This window comes from Entelurus aequoreus, linkage group LG08, assembly GCF_033978785.1.
Source record: "Entelurus aequoreus isolate RoL-2023_Sb linkage group LG08, RoL_Eaeq_v1.1, whole genome shotgun sequence".
NCBI lineage: Eukaryota > Metazoa > Chordata > Actinopteri > Syngnathiformes > Syngnathidae > Entelurus > Entelurus aequoreus.
In genome coordinates, this window is record NC_084738.1 from 64,760,825 (window position 1) to 64,775,604 (window position 14,780).

The 14,780-nt window shown below is 29.8% G+C and overlaps 1 protein-coding gene across 1 annotated transcript in view; it reads left to right on the forward strand.

Annotated features, from left to right (window-relative positions):
- scarb2c (scavenger receptor class B, member 2c) overlaps nucleotides 1-14,780 on the forward strand; it is a 33,687-nt gene that overhangs the window by 7,501 nt on the left and 11,406 nt on the right. The window contains exons 5-7 of the mRNA XM_062057036.1: nucleotides 382-473; nucleotides 2,124-2,243; nucleotides 9,179-9,357. Of these exons, the coding sequence (XP_061913020.1) occupies nucleotides 382-473; nucleotides 2,124-2,243; nucleotides 9,179-9,357 (391 nt within the window). The remainder of the gene's footprint in view (nucleotides 1-381; nucleotides 474-2,123; nucleotides 2,244-9,178; nucleotides 9,358-14,780) is intronic.

Consider the following 14,780-nt stretch of genomic DNA (forward strand, 5'->3'; position numbering starts at 1 on the left):
AACTTTACTTGACAAAAGTCGCAATTTTACTAGAAAAGCTTAACATTTGTGGCAATTTTCTGAAAAGAGGCGTAAACTTTACTCGACAAGTCACAATTTTATAAGAAAACTTTAACATTTTGGCAATATCATAATAATAATCGTAATTTTACCTGGCAAAAATATGACAAAAGTCATCATTTTGTAAGAAAACTTAAAAATGTTGGCAATATTACAATAATAATCAAAATTTTACAAGAGAAACGGAACATTTGTGCAATATTATGTTGAAAGTTGGAATTTTACTCAATAACAGTCGCAATTTTACCAGAAAAGCTTAACATTTTGGCACACACACACCAGGTAGATATCGCCAGAACTAACGCGGTGGTTTGATTGCAGAGCAACGCTTCCAGTGACGGCCGCTACGTCTTCTTCACCGGCCAGCAGAACTACAAGGACTTTGCCCGGGTGGACACGTGGAACAATCAAAGGTAAACAAGATGCTTGATTGGTCCGATTGTAAACGTGATACCCGAAAGATCCAATCAACTGTCAGTCAATCAGCAATCCAGCTCACTCACATGAGCTTTGATTAAAGAGGAACTGCACTTTGTTTGGAATAATTTCAATCCTTATGTAAGACAAGAACACATTTTTCTTTTTTATGCATTCTAAGTCGTAAAATATGGCAAGTAAGAGGTGGCTAACAATGCCGCTTATAGGAGTACACTATTGCGCCCATGAAGTCCTCTAAAAAAACATCCAACAATACTCCATTTACATATAAACAAGTATTAGTTGTTTATATACCTCAAAGAACTACTCACCCCCAAATCCTCCACACGACACCTCCGCTCCGGACAGGCTAACCTCCTCCAACCTCTGAGGACAAAGCTACGAACAATGGGAGACCGGGCTTTCTGCTCCGCTGCTCCCAGTCTGTGGAACACTCTCCCTGACCACCTGAGGGCACCAGAGACTGTGGATGCTTTTAAAAAAGACTTAAAAACCCTTCTTTTTTAAAAAAAAACTTTTTTTATATATATGCATACTAGTTCTAGCTATTAGGCTGTTCTAGTTTTTATTTTTATTATCTTTTAAAAAAAAAAGTAATACATTGTAGCACTTTGAGGTTGTTTACTCAATGTAAAGTGCTTTTTACAAATAACATCTATTATTATTATTATTATTATTATTATTTTTAGTGATATCGCTATTATAAGCGCTAACGCAGAGGAACTACTTTTAGCAAAGCTAACTAGCTCATGCTGCTATATTGACATATTGAGCTGCTGCATGGCCTCTGAGTTGGTGAAAGTTAATTCCAGATGATTAATCATGCCTATCACCTGGATAATAGAAGGTTGTGGGCATGAAAACCACAAGTTAGTCTACTTTGACATCCAATTCAGACCTGGAGATGGCCAGAAAGACACGAAAAGAAACACTTGTTTGTGGTACAGATTATGATAAATTGTTGATGTAAAAATCCCATCAGTTTTTATCCCAGTGAGAGCAGACATTGTACAATAAGTGATTGTTTTATTACCTTTGTATATCTTGTTTAGCACTTAGCAATACTGCTACATGATGCTTCGTGTTTGACTAAAGCTGCATCTGTTTGGTTTCTAAAACTTGCAGATCATCCTCCTTATATTCAGACTCAAAAATAGAAGTTTCCGGATCATCATTTGTCCCAAAGTAGTCTTTGTTGTCTCTCATCAAGTCTGCCATGATTAGTAGTCTTGTTGCAAATGTTGCTATGCTATGTAATGCTTCAAATGATGAAACTATATAAATATTACATGTTGTTATGAATATTACTACATTACATATATACTTAGTGTGTATATAAAACCGTGATGGTTTTTTTTAGTGTTTTATAGGCGCAATAGAGCGACTCCTACTACCTCTATTGTTAGCTGACTCTTGCTAGCATTTATTTACGATTTACAATGCATAAAAAAAAGAAAAACGTGTTCTTGTCTTACATAAGGATTGTGAATTAAACTAAAACAAAAGTTCAGTTCCTCTTTAAGTCATCATCTTTCAAAGCCTTTTATTATTATTATCTGTTTAAATGTGGGTAAATAAAGTCATTTTTCCATGAATTGACATTTCCTCCTGCGTGTCACGTGCAGCTCACTGAAGTGGTGGACGAGCGAGGAGTGCAACATGATCAACGGCACCAACGGGGCGTCCTTCCATCCCGTGATCACAAAGCAGGAAACGCTCTACATGTTCTCCTCGGACCTCTGCAGGTGTGTTTCATCCTCCGGTGTGAAACATTCGTCATTGCACACAACAATCAACATATTTTGACACAACAATGACTCTAGTTGGCAGTTTCCAAGTCATTCAGGAGACAAGTCTACTTTTAGAGATGAATTATTATTTAAATGAGTCCAAGTTAGGTGCTGAAACTGCTCTAAAGTCAGTCTTCATGGAACCTCAATGTACACGATATGTGCTACTTTAAACCAATTATTTGTTTTGCTAATTGAATTTCCTTGTCATAAATGGACTTTAAAAAAAACGAAAAACGACAGGTTTACCTGAATGTTTTTAAAAATATAATTCACTCTAAAAATCGGTTTGATTTATAATTTTATATGTAATATAACGCAAATGAAAATCCCCAGCAGACAGAAAGGGAAAGACAGACCAAAACAGTTTTTTTTTTGTTCCATTTGCAGACGCTTTTACTTTTCAAAGTAAAAGCGGCGATAATTACTTGTGGCTCTGGCTAAAATGTCTCTGGAGCACTACACAAAAATGATTTTAGACATGGCACGACAGGGACTGACGTCTACAGATATCTATTTGCATATATTAACAGACAGGGAATAACAGACCAAAACAAATGTTTTCATATTGGCAAGACAACAAACTGTAAGGAAATATCTACTATGGTGAGGGATCATAGGGAGTGGAATTACTACCAAAACTCCACTAACTCAAAATTGTTTGACAAACTTAAAATTGTTTGACAAACCAAAAAAAAAATTTCACAAACTCAAAATTGTTTCACAAACTCAAAATTGTTTCACAAACGCAAAAATGTTCCACAAACTCAAAAATGTTCCACAAACTCAGAAAAAGGTTCACAAACTCGTAAATATTTCACAAACTCAAAAAAATGTTTTCACAAACTCAAAATTGTTTCACAAACTCAAAAATGTTCCACAAACTCAAATATGTTCCACAAACTCAGAAAAAGGTTCACAAACTCAAAAAAATGTTTCACAAACTCAAAAAAATGTTTCACAAACTCATAAATGTTTCACAAACTCAAAAATATGTTTCACAAACTCAAAAAAATGTTTAACAAATTCAAAACTGTTTCATTAACTCAAAAAAAGGTGCACAAACTGAATTTTTTTTTTCACTAACTCAAAAATATGTTTCACAAACTGAAAACAATGTTTCACAAACTCGAAAAAATGTTTCGCAAACTCAAAAATGTTTCACAAATTCAATAAAAAATGTTTCACACACTAAAAAAATGTTTCACAATCTCAACAAATGTTTCACAAACTCAAAAATGTTCCACAAACTCAAAATTGTTTCACAAACTCAAAATTGTTCCACAAACTCAAAATTGTTTCACAAACTCAAAAAAATGTTCACAAACTCAAAAAATTCTCACAAACTCAAAAATATGTTTCATAAACTGAAAAAATGTTTCACAAACTCGAAAAAAAGGTTTCACAAACTCAAAAATGTTTCACATATTCAATAAAAACATTTTCACAAACTCAAAAGTGTTTCACAAACTCGAAAAAAAGGTTTCGCAAACTCAAAAATGTTTCACAAATTCAATAAAAAATGTTCCACAAACCTAAAATTGTTTCACAAACTCAAAACAGGTTTCACTAACTAAAAAATGTTTCACAAACTCAAAAATGTTCCACAAAATTAAAAATTGTTTCACAAACTCAAAAAAATGTTTCACAAACTCAAAAATGTTTCACAAACTCAAAAAAATGTTTCACAAACTTAAAAATGTTTTATTAACTCAACAAAAATGTTCACAAACTGAAAAATGTTTCACGAACTCAAAAAAATGTTTCACAAACTGAAAAATGTTTCACAAACTCAAAAATATGTTTCCCAAACTGAAAAAAATGTTTCACAAACTCAAAAATGTTTCACAAACTTAAAAATGTTTCACAAACTCAAAAATATGTTTCATAAACTAAAAAAATGTTTCACAAACTCGAAAAAAAGGTTTCACAAACTCAAAAATGTTTCACATATTCGATAAAAACATTTTCACAAACTCAAAAGTGTTTTACAAACTCGAAAAAAAGGTTTCGCAAACTCAAAAATGTTTCACAAATTCAATAAAAAATGTTCCACAAACTCAAAATTGTTTCACAAACTCAAAACAGGTTTCACTAACTAAAAAATGTTTCACAAACTCAAAAATGTTCTACAAACTCAAAATTGTTTCACAAACTCAAAAAAATGTTTCACAAACTCAAAAATGTTTCACAAACTCAAAAAAATGTTTCACAAACTTAAAAATGTTTTATTAACTCAACAAAAATGTTCACAAACTGAAAAATGTTTCACAAACTCAAAAATATGTTTCACAAACTCAAAAAAATGTTACACAAACTGAAAAATGTTTCACAAACTCAAAAATATGTTTCCCAAACTGAAAAAAATGTTTCACAAACTCAAAAATGTTCCACAAACTCAGAAAAAGGTTCACAAACTCGTAAATATTTCACAAACTCAAAAAAATGTTTTCACAAACTCAAAATTGTTTCACAAACTCAAAAATGTTCCACAAACTCAAATATGTTCCACAAACTCAGAAAAAGGTTCACAAACTCAGAAAAAGGTTCACAAACTCAAAAAAATGTTTCACAAACTCAAAAAAATGTTTCACAAACTCATAAATGTTTCACAAACTCAAAAATATGTTTCACAAACTCAAAAAAATGTTTAACAAATTCAAAACTGTTTTATTAACTCAAAAAAAGGTGCACAAACTGAATTTTTTTTTTCACTAACTCAAAAATATGTTTCACAAACTGAAAACAATGTTTCACAAACTCGAAAAAATGTTTCGCAAACTCAAAAATGTTTCACAAATTCAATAAAAAATGTTTCACACACTAAAAAAATGTTTCACAATCTCAACAAATGTTTCACAAACTCAAAAATGTTTCACAAACTCAAAATTGTTTCACAAACTCAAAAGTGTTTCACAAACTCGAAAAAAAGGTTTCGCAAACTCAAAAATGTTTCACAAATTCAATAAAAAATGTTCCACAAACCCAAAATTGTTTCACAGACTCAAAACAGGTTTCACTAACTAAAAAATGTTTCACAAACTCAAAAATGTTCCACAAAATTAAAAATTGTTTCACAAACTCAAAAAAATGTTTCACAAACTCAAAAATGTTTCACAAACTCAAAAATGTTTTATTAACTCAACAAAAATGTTCACAAACTGAAAAATGTTTCACGAACTCAAAAAAATGTTTCACAAACTGAAAAATGTTTCACAAACTCAAAAATATGTTTCCCAAACTGAAAAAAATGTTTCACAAACTCAAAAATGTTTCACAAACTTAAAAATGTTTCAAAAACTCAAAAATATTTTTCATAAACTAAAAAAATGTTTCACAAACTCGAAAAAAAGGTTTCACAAACTCAAAAATGTTTCACATATTCAATAAAAACATTTTCACAAACTCAAAAGTGTTTTACAAACTCGAAAAAAAGGTTTCGCAAACTCAAAAATGTTTCACAAATTCAATAAAAAATGTTCCACAAACTCAAAAATGTTCTACAAACTCAAAATTGTTTCACAAACTCAAAAAAATGTTTCACAAACTCAAAAATGTTTCACAAACTCAAAAAAATGTTTCACAAACTTAAAAATGTTTTATTAACTCAACAAAAATGTTCACAAACTGAAAAATGTTTCACAAACTCAAAAATATGTTTCACGAACTCAAAAAAATGTTACACAAACTGAAAAATGTTTCACAAACTCAAAAATATGTTTCCCAAACTGAAAAAAATGTTTCACAAACTCAAAAATGTTTCACAAACTTAAAAATGTTTCACAAACTCAAAAATATGTTTCATAAAGTAAAAAAAAAAGTTTCACAAACTCAAAACTGTTTCACAAAACAAATGTTTTCATATTGGCAGGATGACAAACTGTAATGAAATATCTACTATGGTGAGGGATCATAGGGAGTGGAATTACTACCAAAACTCCACAAACTCAAAATTGTTTGACAAACTTAAAACATTTTCACAAACCAAAAAAATGTTTTCACAAACTCAAAATTGTTTCACAAACTCAAAAATGTTCCACAAACTCAAAAATGTTCCACAAACTCAGAAAAAGGTTCACAAACTCAAAAATATGTTTCACAAACTCAAAAAAATGTTTAACAAATTCAAAACTGTTTCATTAACTCCAAAAAAGTTTTCACAAACTGAATTTTTTTTTCACTAACTCAAAAATATGTTTCACAAACTGAAAACAATGTTTCGCAAACTGAAAAATGTTTCGCAAACTCAAAAATGTTTCACAAATTCAATAAAAAATGTTTCACACACTAAAAAAAATGTTTCACAATCTCAAAAATGTTCCACAAACTCAAAATTGTTCCACAAACTCAAAATTGTTTCACAAACTCAAAAATGTTCCACAAACTCAAAATTGTTTCACAAACTCAAAAAAATGTTCACAAACCCAAAAATATGTTTCATAAACTGAAAAAATGTTTCACAAACTCGAAAAAAAAGTTTCGCAAACTCAAAAATGTTTCACATATTCAATAAAAACATTTTCACAAACTCAAAAGTGTTTCACAAACTCGAAAAAAAGGTTTCGCAAACTCAAAAATGTTTCACAAATTCAACAAAAAATGTTCCACAAACTCAAAATTGTTTCACAAACTCAAAACAGGTTTCACTAACTAAAAAATGTTTCACTAACTAAAAAATGTTTCACAATCTCAAAAATGTTCCACAAACTCAAAATTGTTTCACAAACTCAAAATTGTTTCACAAACTCAAAAATGTTCCACAAACTCAATTGTTTCACAAACTCAAAAAAATGTTCACAAACTCAAAAATATGTTTCATAAACTGAAAAAATGTTTCACAAACTCGAAAAGGTTTCGCAAACTCAAAAATGTTTCACATATTCAATAAAAACATTTTCACAAACTCAAAAGTGTTTCACAAACTCGAAAAAAAGGTTTCGCAAACTCAAAAATGTTTCACAAATTCAATAAAAAATGTTCCACAAACTCAAAATTGTTTCACAAACTCAAAACAGGTTTCACTAACTAAAAAATGTTTCACTAACTAAAAAATGTTTCACAAACTCAAAAATGTTCCACAAACTCAAAATTGTTTCACAAACTCAAAAAAATGTTTCACAAACTCAAAAATGTTTCACAAACTCAAAAAAATGTTTCACAAACTTAAAAATGTTTTATTAACTCAACAAAAATGTTCACAAACTCAAAAATGTTTCACAATCTCAAAAAAATGTTTCACAAACTGAAAAATGTTTCACAAACTCAAAAATGTTTCACAAACTGAAAAAAATGTTTCACAAACTCAAAAATGTTTCACAAACTTAAAAATGTTTCACAAACTCAAAAATATGTTTCATAAACTAAAAAAAATGTTTCAAAAACTCAAAACTGTTTCACAAACTCCATTTTTTTTTTCACTAACTCAAAAATGTTTCACAAATTCACTAAAAAATGTTTCACAAACTCAAAATTGTTTCACAAACTCAAAACAATGTTTCACAAACTGAATTTTTTTTCACAAACTCAAAATAATGTTTCACAAACTAAAACATGTTTCACAAACTAAAACATGTTTCACAAACTAAAACATGTTTTACAAACGAGCTAAGGTTTCTCCGTGTACGAACCAAAAATTGCGCATGTGGAACAAAAAGTGGAAAAAAAGTGCCAAAAGTTTTAACTTGAAGAAAATAGTTTTTTGTGAATCGTTTAGTGTGTTTGTAAAACACTATTGAGTGTGTGAAACTTTTTTTTTCTCAGTTTGTGTAACATTTTTTTTCAGTTTGTAGAATATTTTTTCTCAGTTTGTAAAACTATTTTTCTAGTTTGTGAAACAGTTTGTTTCAGTTTGTGAAACACTATTGTGTGGAAAAAAAAACATTTCAGTTTGTGAAACATTCTTGAGTTTGTGAAATATTTTTTTCAGTTTGTGTAACATTTTTTTTCAGTTAGTGAAATATTTTTTCTCAGTTTGTAAAACATTTTTTTGAGTTTGTGAAACATTTTTTTCAGTTTAAGTTGAAGTACCCATGATTGTCACACACACACACACACACTAGGTGTGGCGAAATTATTCTCTGCATTTGACCCATCACCCTTGATCACCCCCTGGGAGGTGAGGAGAGCAGTGAGCAGCAGCGGTGGCTGCGCCCGGGAATCATTTTTGGTGATTTAACCCCGTTTGTGAAACATTTTTTTCAGTTTGTGAAAAAAAAAAAAAAAAAGTCTAGTTTGTGAAACACATTTTTTTTAGTTTGTGGAATATATTTTTGTTTGTGAAACTTTTTTTTTCAGTTTGTGACACTTTTTTTTCTCAGTTTGTGAAACAATTGTTTTAGTTTGTGAATAATTTTTTCCAGTTGGTGAAACAATTATTTTTAGTTGGTGAAACATTTTTTTCAGTTTCTGAAACATTTTTGTTAGTATAAACAAGACAAAGAGGCGAGCGGGCAGAAACCGAGAGGGGAGGGGAACCTGACCGCCTTCACCAAGAGCCAAGAGAGGAATGTTTACTGGTGTATCTTCATTTTCCTTTTATGAAATATCAAATGAAAACCAAACTGTTTTCTAGTTATTGCTTTTCAACACCAAAAAAGAAAAACGCTTTGTTTATCAATTTCCTGTTTTGTATTTTGAAACAATATTCAAATAAACCAGTTGTTTTTTTTTGTTTTTCAATGTCCATTTATGAATAGAAAATTCCAATACCAAAACAAATAATGACCAAAAAGTGCCAGAAATAATTGATTTCCTTCCTTTGAGTTACTCCTTGAAGTGCTTTAGTAGCACATGGCTCTGTAGCAGTTTTCGTAGTCATGTAGTCCTCAGGAGGTCACGTACAGTACGACTTGAGAGGTGAAGTGTTTCCCATCATGCCGCCTCTCCCCCAGGTCTATTTACTCCGTGTTTGAGGAGGATGTAGCGGTGAAAGGCATCCCCGCGTATCGCTTCTCCCCCCCGAGCCAGGTGTTCGCAAACCACACCGTCAACCCGGCCAACGCGGGCTTCTGTGTCCCCGCCTCCAACTGCCTTGGCTCAGGTGTGCTCAACGTGAGTCCGTGCAAGCAAGGTGACCTCACACACACACACACACACCCACACACACATTCATGTATTTCTTACCTTCTTGAGACCTCAGAAAAATGCCTACCTCTTTAGGACCACCCTTTCTAGATATATAAAGATGTGTATTTACAACATTAATAATATATACATACTATGCAAGTATAAAATGCTTGTTGTGAAAAATGAGTTGGAATTTCACAAGAAAAACTTAGAATTTTGCCAGTCTTATAATAAAAGTCGTCATTTTACTCGACGCAAGTCAAAATTTTACAAGAAAAACGGAACATATGTGCAATATTATGTTGAAAATTGGAATTTCACTCAATAGCAATCGCAATTTTACCAGAAAAGCTTAACATTTTGGCAATTTTCTGAAAAGAGTCGTAACTTTACTCGACAAAAGTCACAATTTTATAAGAAAACTTTAACATTTTGGCAATATCATAATAATAATCGGAATTTTACTTGGCAAAATTATGACAAAAGTCATACATTTACAAGAAAACTTAAAAATGTTGGCAATATTATAATAATAATCCAAATTTGACAAGAAAAACGGAACATTTGTGCAATATTATGTTGAAAGTTGGAATTTTTCTCAATAACAGTCGCAATTTTACCATAAAAGCTTAACATTTTGGCAATTTTATGAAAAAAATCTTAACTTTACTCGACAAAAGTCGCAATTTTACCAGAAAAGCTTAACATTTTGGCAATTTTATGAAAAGAGTCGTAACTTTAGTCGACAAAAGTCGCAATTTTACCAGAAAAGCTTAACATTTTGGCAATTTTATGAAAAGAGTCGTAACTTTAGTCGACAAAACTCACAATTTTACCAGAAAAGCTTAACATTATGGCAATTTTATGAAAAGAGTCATAACTTTAGTCGACAAAACTCACAATTTTACCAGAAAAGCTTAACATTTTGGCAATTTCATGAAAAGAGTCGTAACTTTAGTCGACAAAACTCACAATTTTACCAGAAAAGCTTAACATTTTGGCAATTTTCTGAAAAGAGTCGTAACTTTACTCGACAAAAGTCACAATTTTAAAAGAAAACTTGTAACATTTTGGCAATATCATAATAATAATCGGAATTTTACTTGGCAAAATTATGACAAAAGTCATACGTTTACAAGAAAACTTAAAAATGTTGGCAATATTATAATAATAATCCAAATTTGACAAGAAAAACGGAACATTTGTGCAATATTATGTTGAAAGTTGGAATTTTTCTCAATAACAGTCGCAATTTTACCATAAAAGCTTAACATTTTGGCAATTTTATGAAAAAAATCTTAACTTTACTCGACAAAAGTCGCAATTTTACCAGAAAAGCTTAACATTTTGGCAATTTTATGAAAAGAGTCGTAACTTTAGTCGACAAAACTCACAATTTTACCAGAAAAGCTTAACATTATGGCAATTTTATGAAAAGAGTCGTAACTTTAGTCGACAAAACTCACAATTTTACCAGAAAAGCTTAACATTTTGGCAATTTTATGAAAAGAGTCGTAACTTTAGTCGACAAAACTCACAATTTTACCAGAAAAGCTTAACATTTTGGCAATTTTATGAAAAGAGTCGTAACTTTACTCGACAAAAGTCACAATTTTATAAGAAAACTTTTAACATTTTGGCAATATCATAATAATGATTGGAATTTTACTTGGCAAAAATATGACAAAAGTCATCATTTTATAAGAAAACTTAAAAATGTTGCTAATACTATAATAATAATCAAAATTTTACAAGAAAAACTGAACATTTGTGCAATATTATGTTGAAAGTTGGAATTTTACTCAATAACAGTCGCAATTTTACCAGACAAGCTTAACATTTTGGCAATTTTCTGAAAAGAGTCGTAACTTTACTCGACAAAAGTCACAATTTTATAAGAAAACTTGTAACATTTTGGCAATATCATAATAATAATCGGAATTTTACTTGGCAAAATTATGACAAAAGTCATACATTTACAAGAAAACTTAAAAATGTTGGCAATATTATAATAATAATCCAAATTTGACAAGAAAAACGGAACATTTGTGCAATATTATGTTGAAAGTTGGAATTTTTCTCAATAACAGTCGCAATTTTACCATAAAAGCTTAACATTTTGGCAATTTTATGAAAAAAATCTTAACTTTGCTCGACAAAAGTCGCAATTTTACCAGAAAAGCTTAACATTTTGGCAATTTTATGAAAAGAGTCGTAACTTTAGTCGACAAAAGTCGCAATTTTACCAGAAAAGCTTAACATTTTGGCAATTTTATGAAAAGAGTCGTAACTTTACTCGACAAAAGTCACAATTTTATAAGAAAACTTTAACATTTTGGCAATATCATAATAATGATTGGAATTTTACTTGGCAAAAATATGACAAAAGTCATCATTTTATAAGAAAACTTAAAAATGTTGCTAATACTATAATAATAATCAAAATTTTACAAGAAAAACTGAACATTTGTGCAATATTATGTTGAAAGTTGGAATTTTACTCAATAACAGTCGCAATTTTACCAGACAAGCTTAACATTTTGGCAATTTTCTGAAAAGAGTCGTAACTTTACTCGACAAAAGTCACAATTTTATAAGAAAACTTGTAACATTTTGGCAATATCATAATAATAATCGGAATTTTACTTGGCAAAATTATGACAAAAGTAATCATTTTATAAAAAAACTTAAAAATGTTGGCAATATTATAATAATAATCAAAATTTTACAAGAAAAACGGAATATTTGTGCAATATTATGTCGAAAGTTGGAATTGTACTCAATAGTAGTCGCAATTTTACCAGAAAAGCTTAACATTTTGGCAATTTTATGAAAAGAGGCGTAACTTTACTCGACAAAAGTCACAATTTTATAAGAAAACTTTAACATTTTGGCAATATAATAATAATCTGAATTTTACTTGGTAAAATTATGACAAAGGTCATAATTTTATAAGAAAACTTAAAAATGTTGGCAATATTATAATAATAATCAACATTTTTCAAGAAAAACGGAACATTTGTGCAATATTATGTTGAAAGTTGGAATTGTACTCAATAACAGTCGCAATTTTACCAGAAAAGCTTAACATTTTGGCAATTTTCTGAAAAGAGGCGTACCGTATTTTTCGGACTATAAGTCGCAGTTTTTTTCATAGTTTGGCCAGTGCGACTTATATATGTTTTTTTTCCTTCTTTATTATGCATTTTCGGCAGGTGCGACTTATACTCCGAAAAATACGGTAACTTTACTCGACAAAAGTCACAATTTTATAAGAAAACTTTAACATTTTGGCAATATCATAATAATAATCGGAATTTTACTTGGCAAAATTATGACAAAAGTCATACATTTACAAGAAAACTTAAAAATGTTGGCAATATTATAATAATAATCCAAATTTGACAAGAAAAACGGAACATTTGTGCAATATTATGTTGAAAGTTGGAATTTTTCTCAATAACAGTCGCAATTTTACCATAAAAGCTTAACATTTTGGCAATTTTATGAAAAAAATCTTAACTTTACTCGACAAAAGTCGCAATTTTACCAGAAAAGCTTAACATTTTGGCAATTTTATGAAAAGAGTCGTAACTTTAGTCGACAAAAGTCGCAATTTTACCAGAAAAGCTTAACATTTTGGCAATTTTATGAAAAGAGTCGTAACTTTAGTCGACAAAACTCACAATTTTACCAGAAAAGCTTAACATTATGGCAATTTTATGAAAAGAGTCATAACTTTAGTCGACAAAACTCACAATTTTACCAGAAAAGCTTAACATTTTGGCAATTTCATGAAAAGAGTCGTAACTTTAGTCGACAAAACTCACAATTTTACCAGAAAAGCTTAACATTTTGGCAATTTTCTGAAAAGAGTCGTAACTTTACTCGACAAAAGTCACAATTTTAAAAGAAAACTTGTAACATTTTGGCAATATCATAATAATAATCGGAATTTTACTTGGCAAAATTATGACAAAAGTCATACGTTTACAAGAAAACTTAAAAATGTTGGCAATATTATAATAATAATCCAAATTTGACAAGAAAAACGGAACATTTGTGCAATATTATGTTGAAAGTTGGAATTTTTCTCAATAACAGTCGCAATTTTACCATAAAAGCTTAACATTTTGGCAATTTTATGAAAAAAATCTTAACTTTACTCGACAAAAGTCGCAATTTTACCAGAAAAGCTTAACATTTTGGCAATTTTATGAAAAGAGTCGTAACTTTAGTCGACAAAACTCACAATTTTACCAGAAAAGCTTAACATTATGGCAATTTTATGAAAAGAGTCGTAACTTTAGTCGACAAAACTCACAATTTTACCAGAAAAGCTTAACATTTTGGCAATTTTATGAAAAGAGTCGTAACTTTAGTCGACAAAACTCACAATTTTACCAGAAAAGCTTAACATTTTGGCAATTTTATGAAAAGAGTCGTAACTTTACTCGACAAAAGTCACAATTTTATAAGAAAACTTTTAACATTTTGGCAATATCATAATAATGATTGGAATTTTACTTGGCAAAAATATGACAAAAGTCATCATTTTATAAGAAAACTTAAAAATGTTGCTAATACTATAATAATAATCAAAATTTTACAAGAAAAACTGAACATTTGTGCAATATTATGTTGAAAGTTGGAATTTTACTCAATAACAGTCGCAATTTTACCAGACAAGCTTAACATTTTGGCAATTTTCTGAAAAGAGTCGTAACTTTACTCGACAAAAGTCACAATTTTATAAGAAAACTTGTAACATTTTGGCAATATCATAATAATAATCGGAATTTTACTTGGCAAAATTATGACAAAAGTCATACATTTACAAGAAAACTTAAAAATGTTGGCAATATTATAATAATAATCCAAATTTGACAAGAAAAACGGAACATTTGTGCAATATTATGTTGAAAGTTGGAATTTTTCTCAATAACAGTCGCAATTTTACCATAAAAGCTTAACATTTTGGCAATTTTATGAAAAAAATCTTAACTTTGCTCGACAAAAGTCGCAATTTTACCAGAAAAGCTTAACATTTTGGCAATTTTATGAAAAGAGTCGTAACTTTAGTCGACAAAAGTCGCAATTTTACCAGAAAAGCTTAACATTTTGGCAATTTTATGAAAAGAGTCGTAACTTTACTCGACAAAAGTCACAATTTTATAAGAAAACTTTAACATTTTGGCAATATCATAATAATGATTGGAATTTTACTTGGCAAAAATATGACAAAAGTCATCATTTTATAAGAAAACTTAAAAATGTTGCTAATACTATAATAATAATCAAAATTTTACAAGAAAAACTGAACATTTGTGCAATATTATGTTGAAAGTTGGAATTTTACTCAATAACAGTCGCAATTTTACCAGACAAGCTTAACATTTTGGCAATTTTCTGAAAAGAGTCGTAACT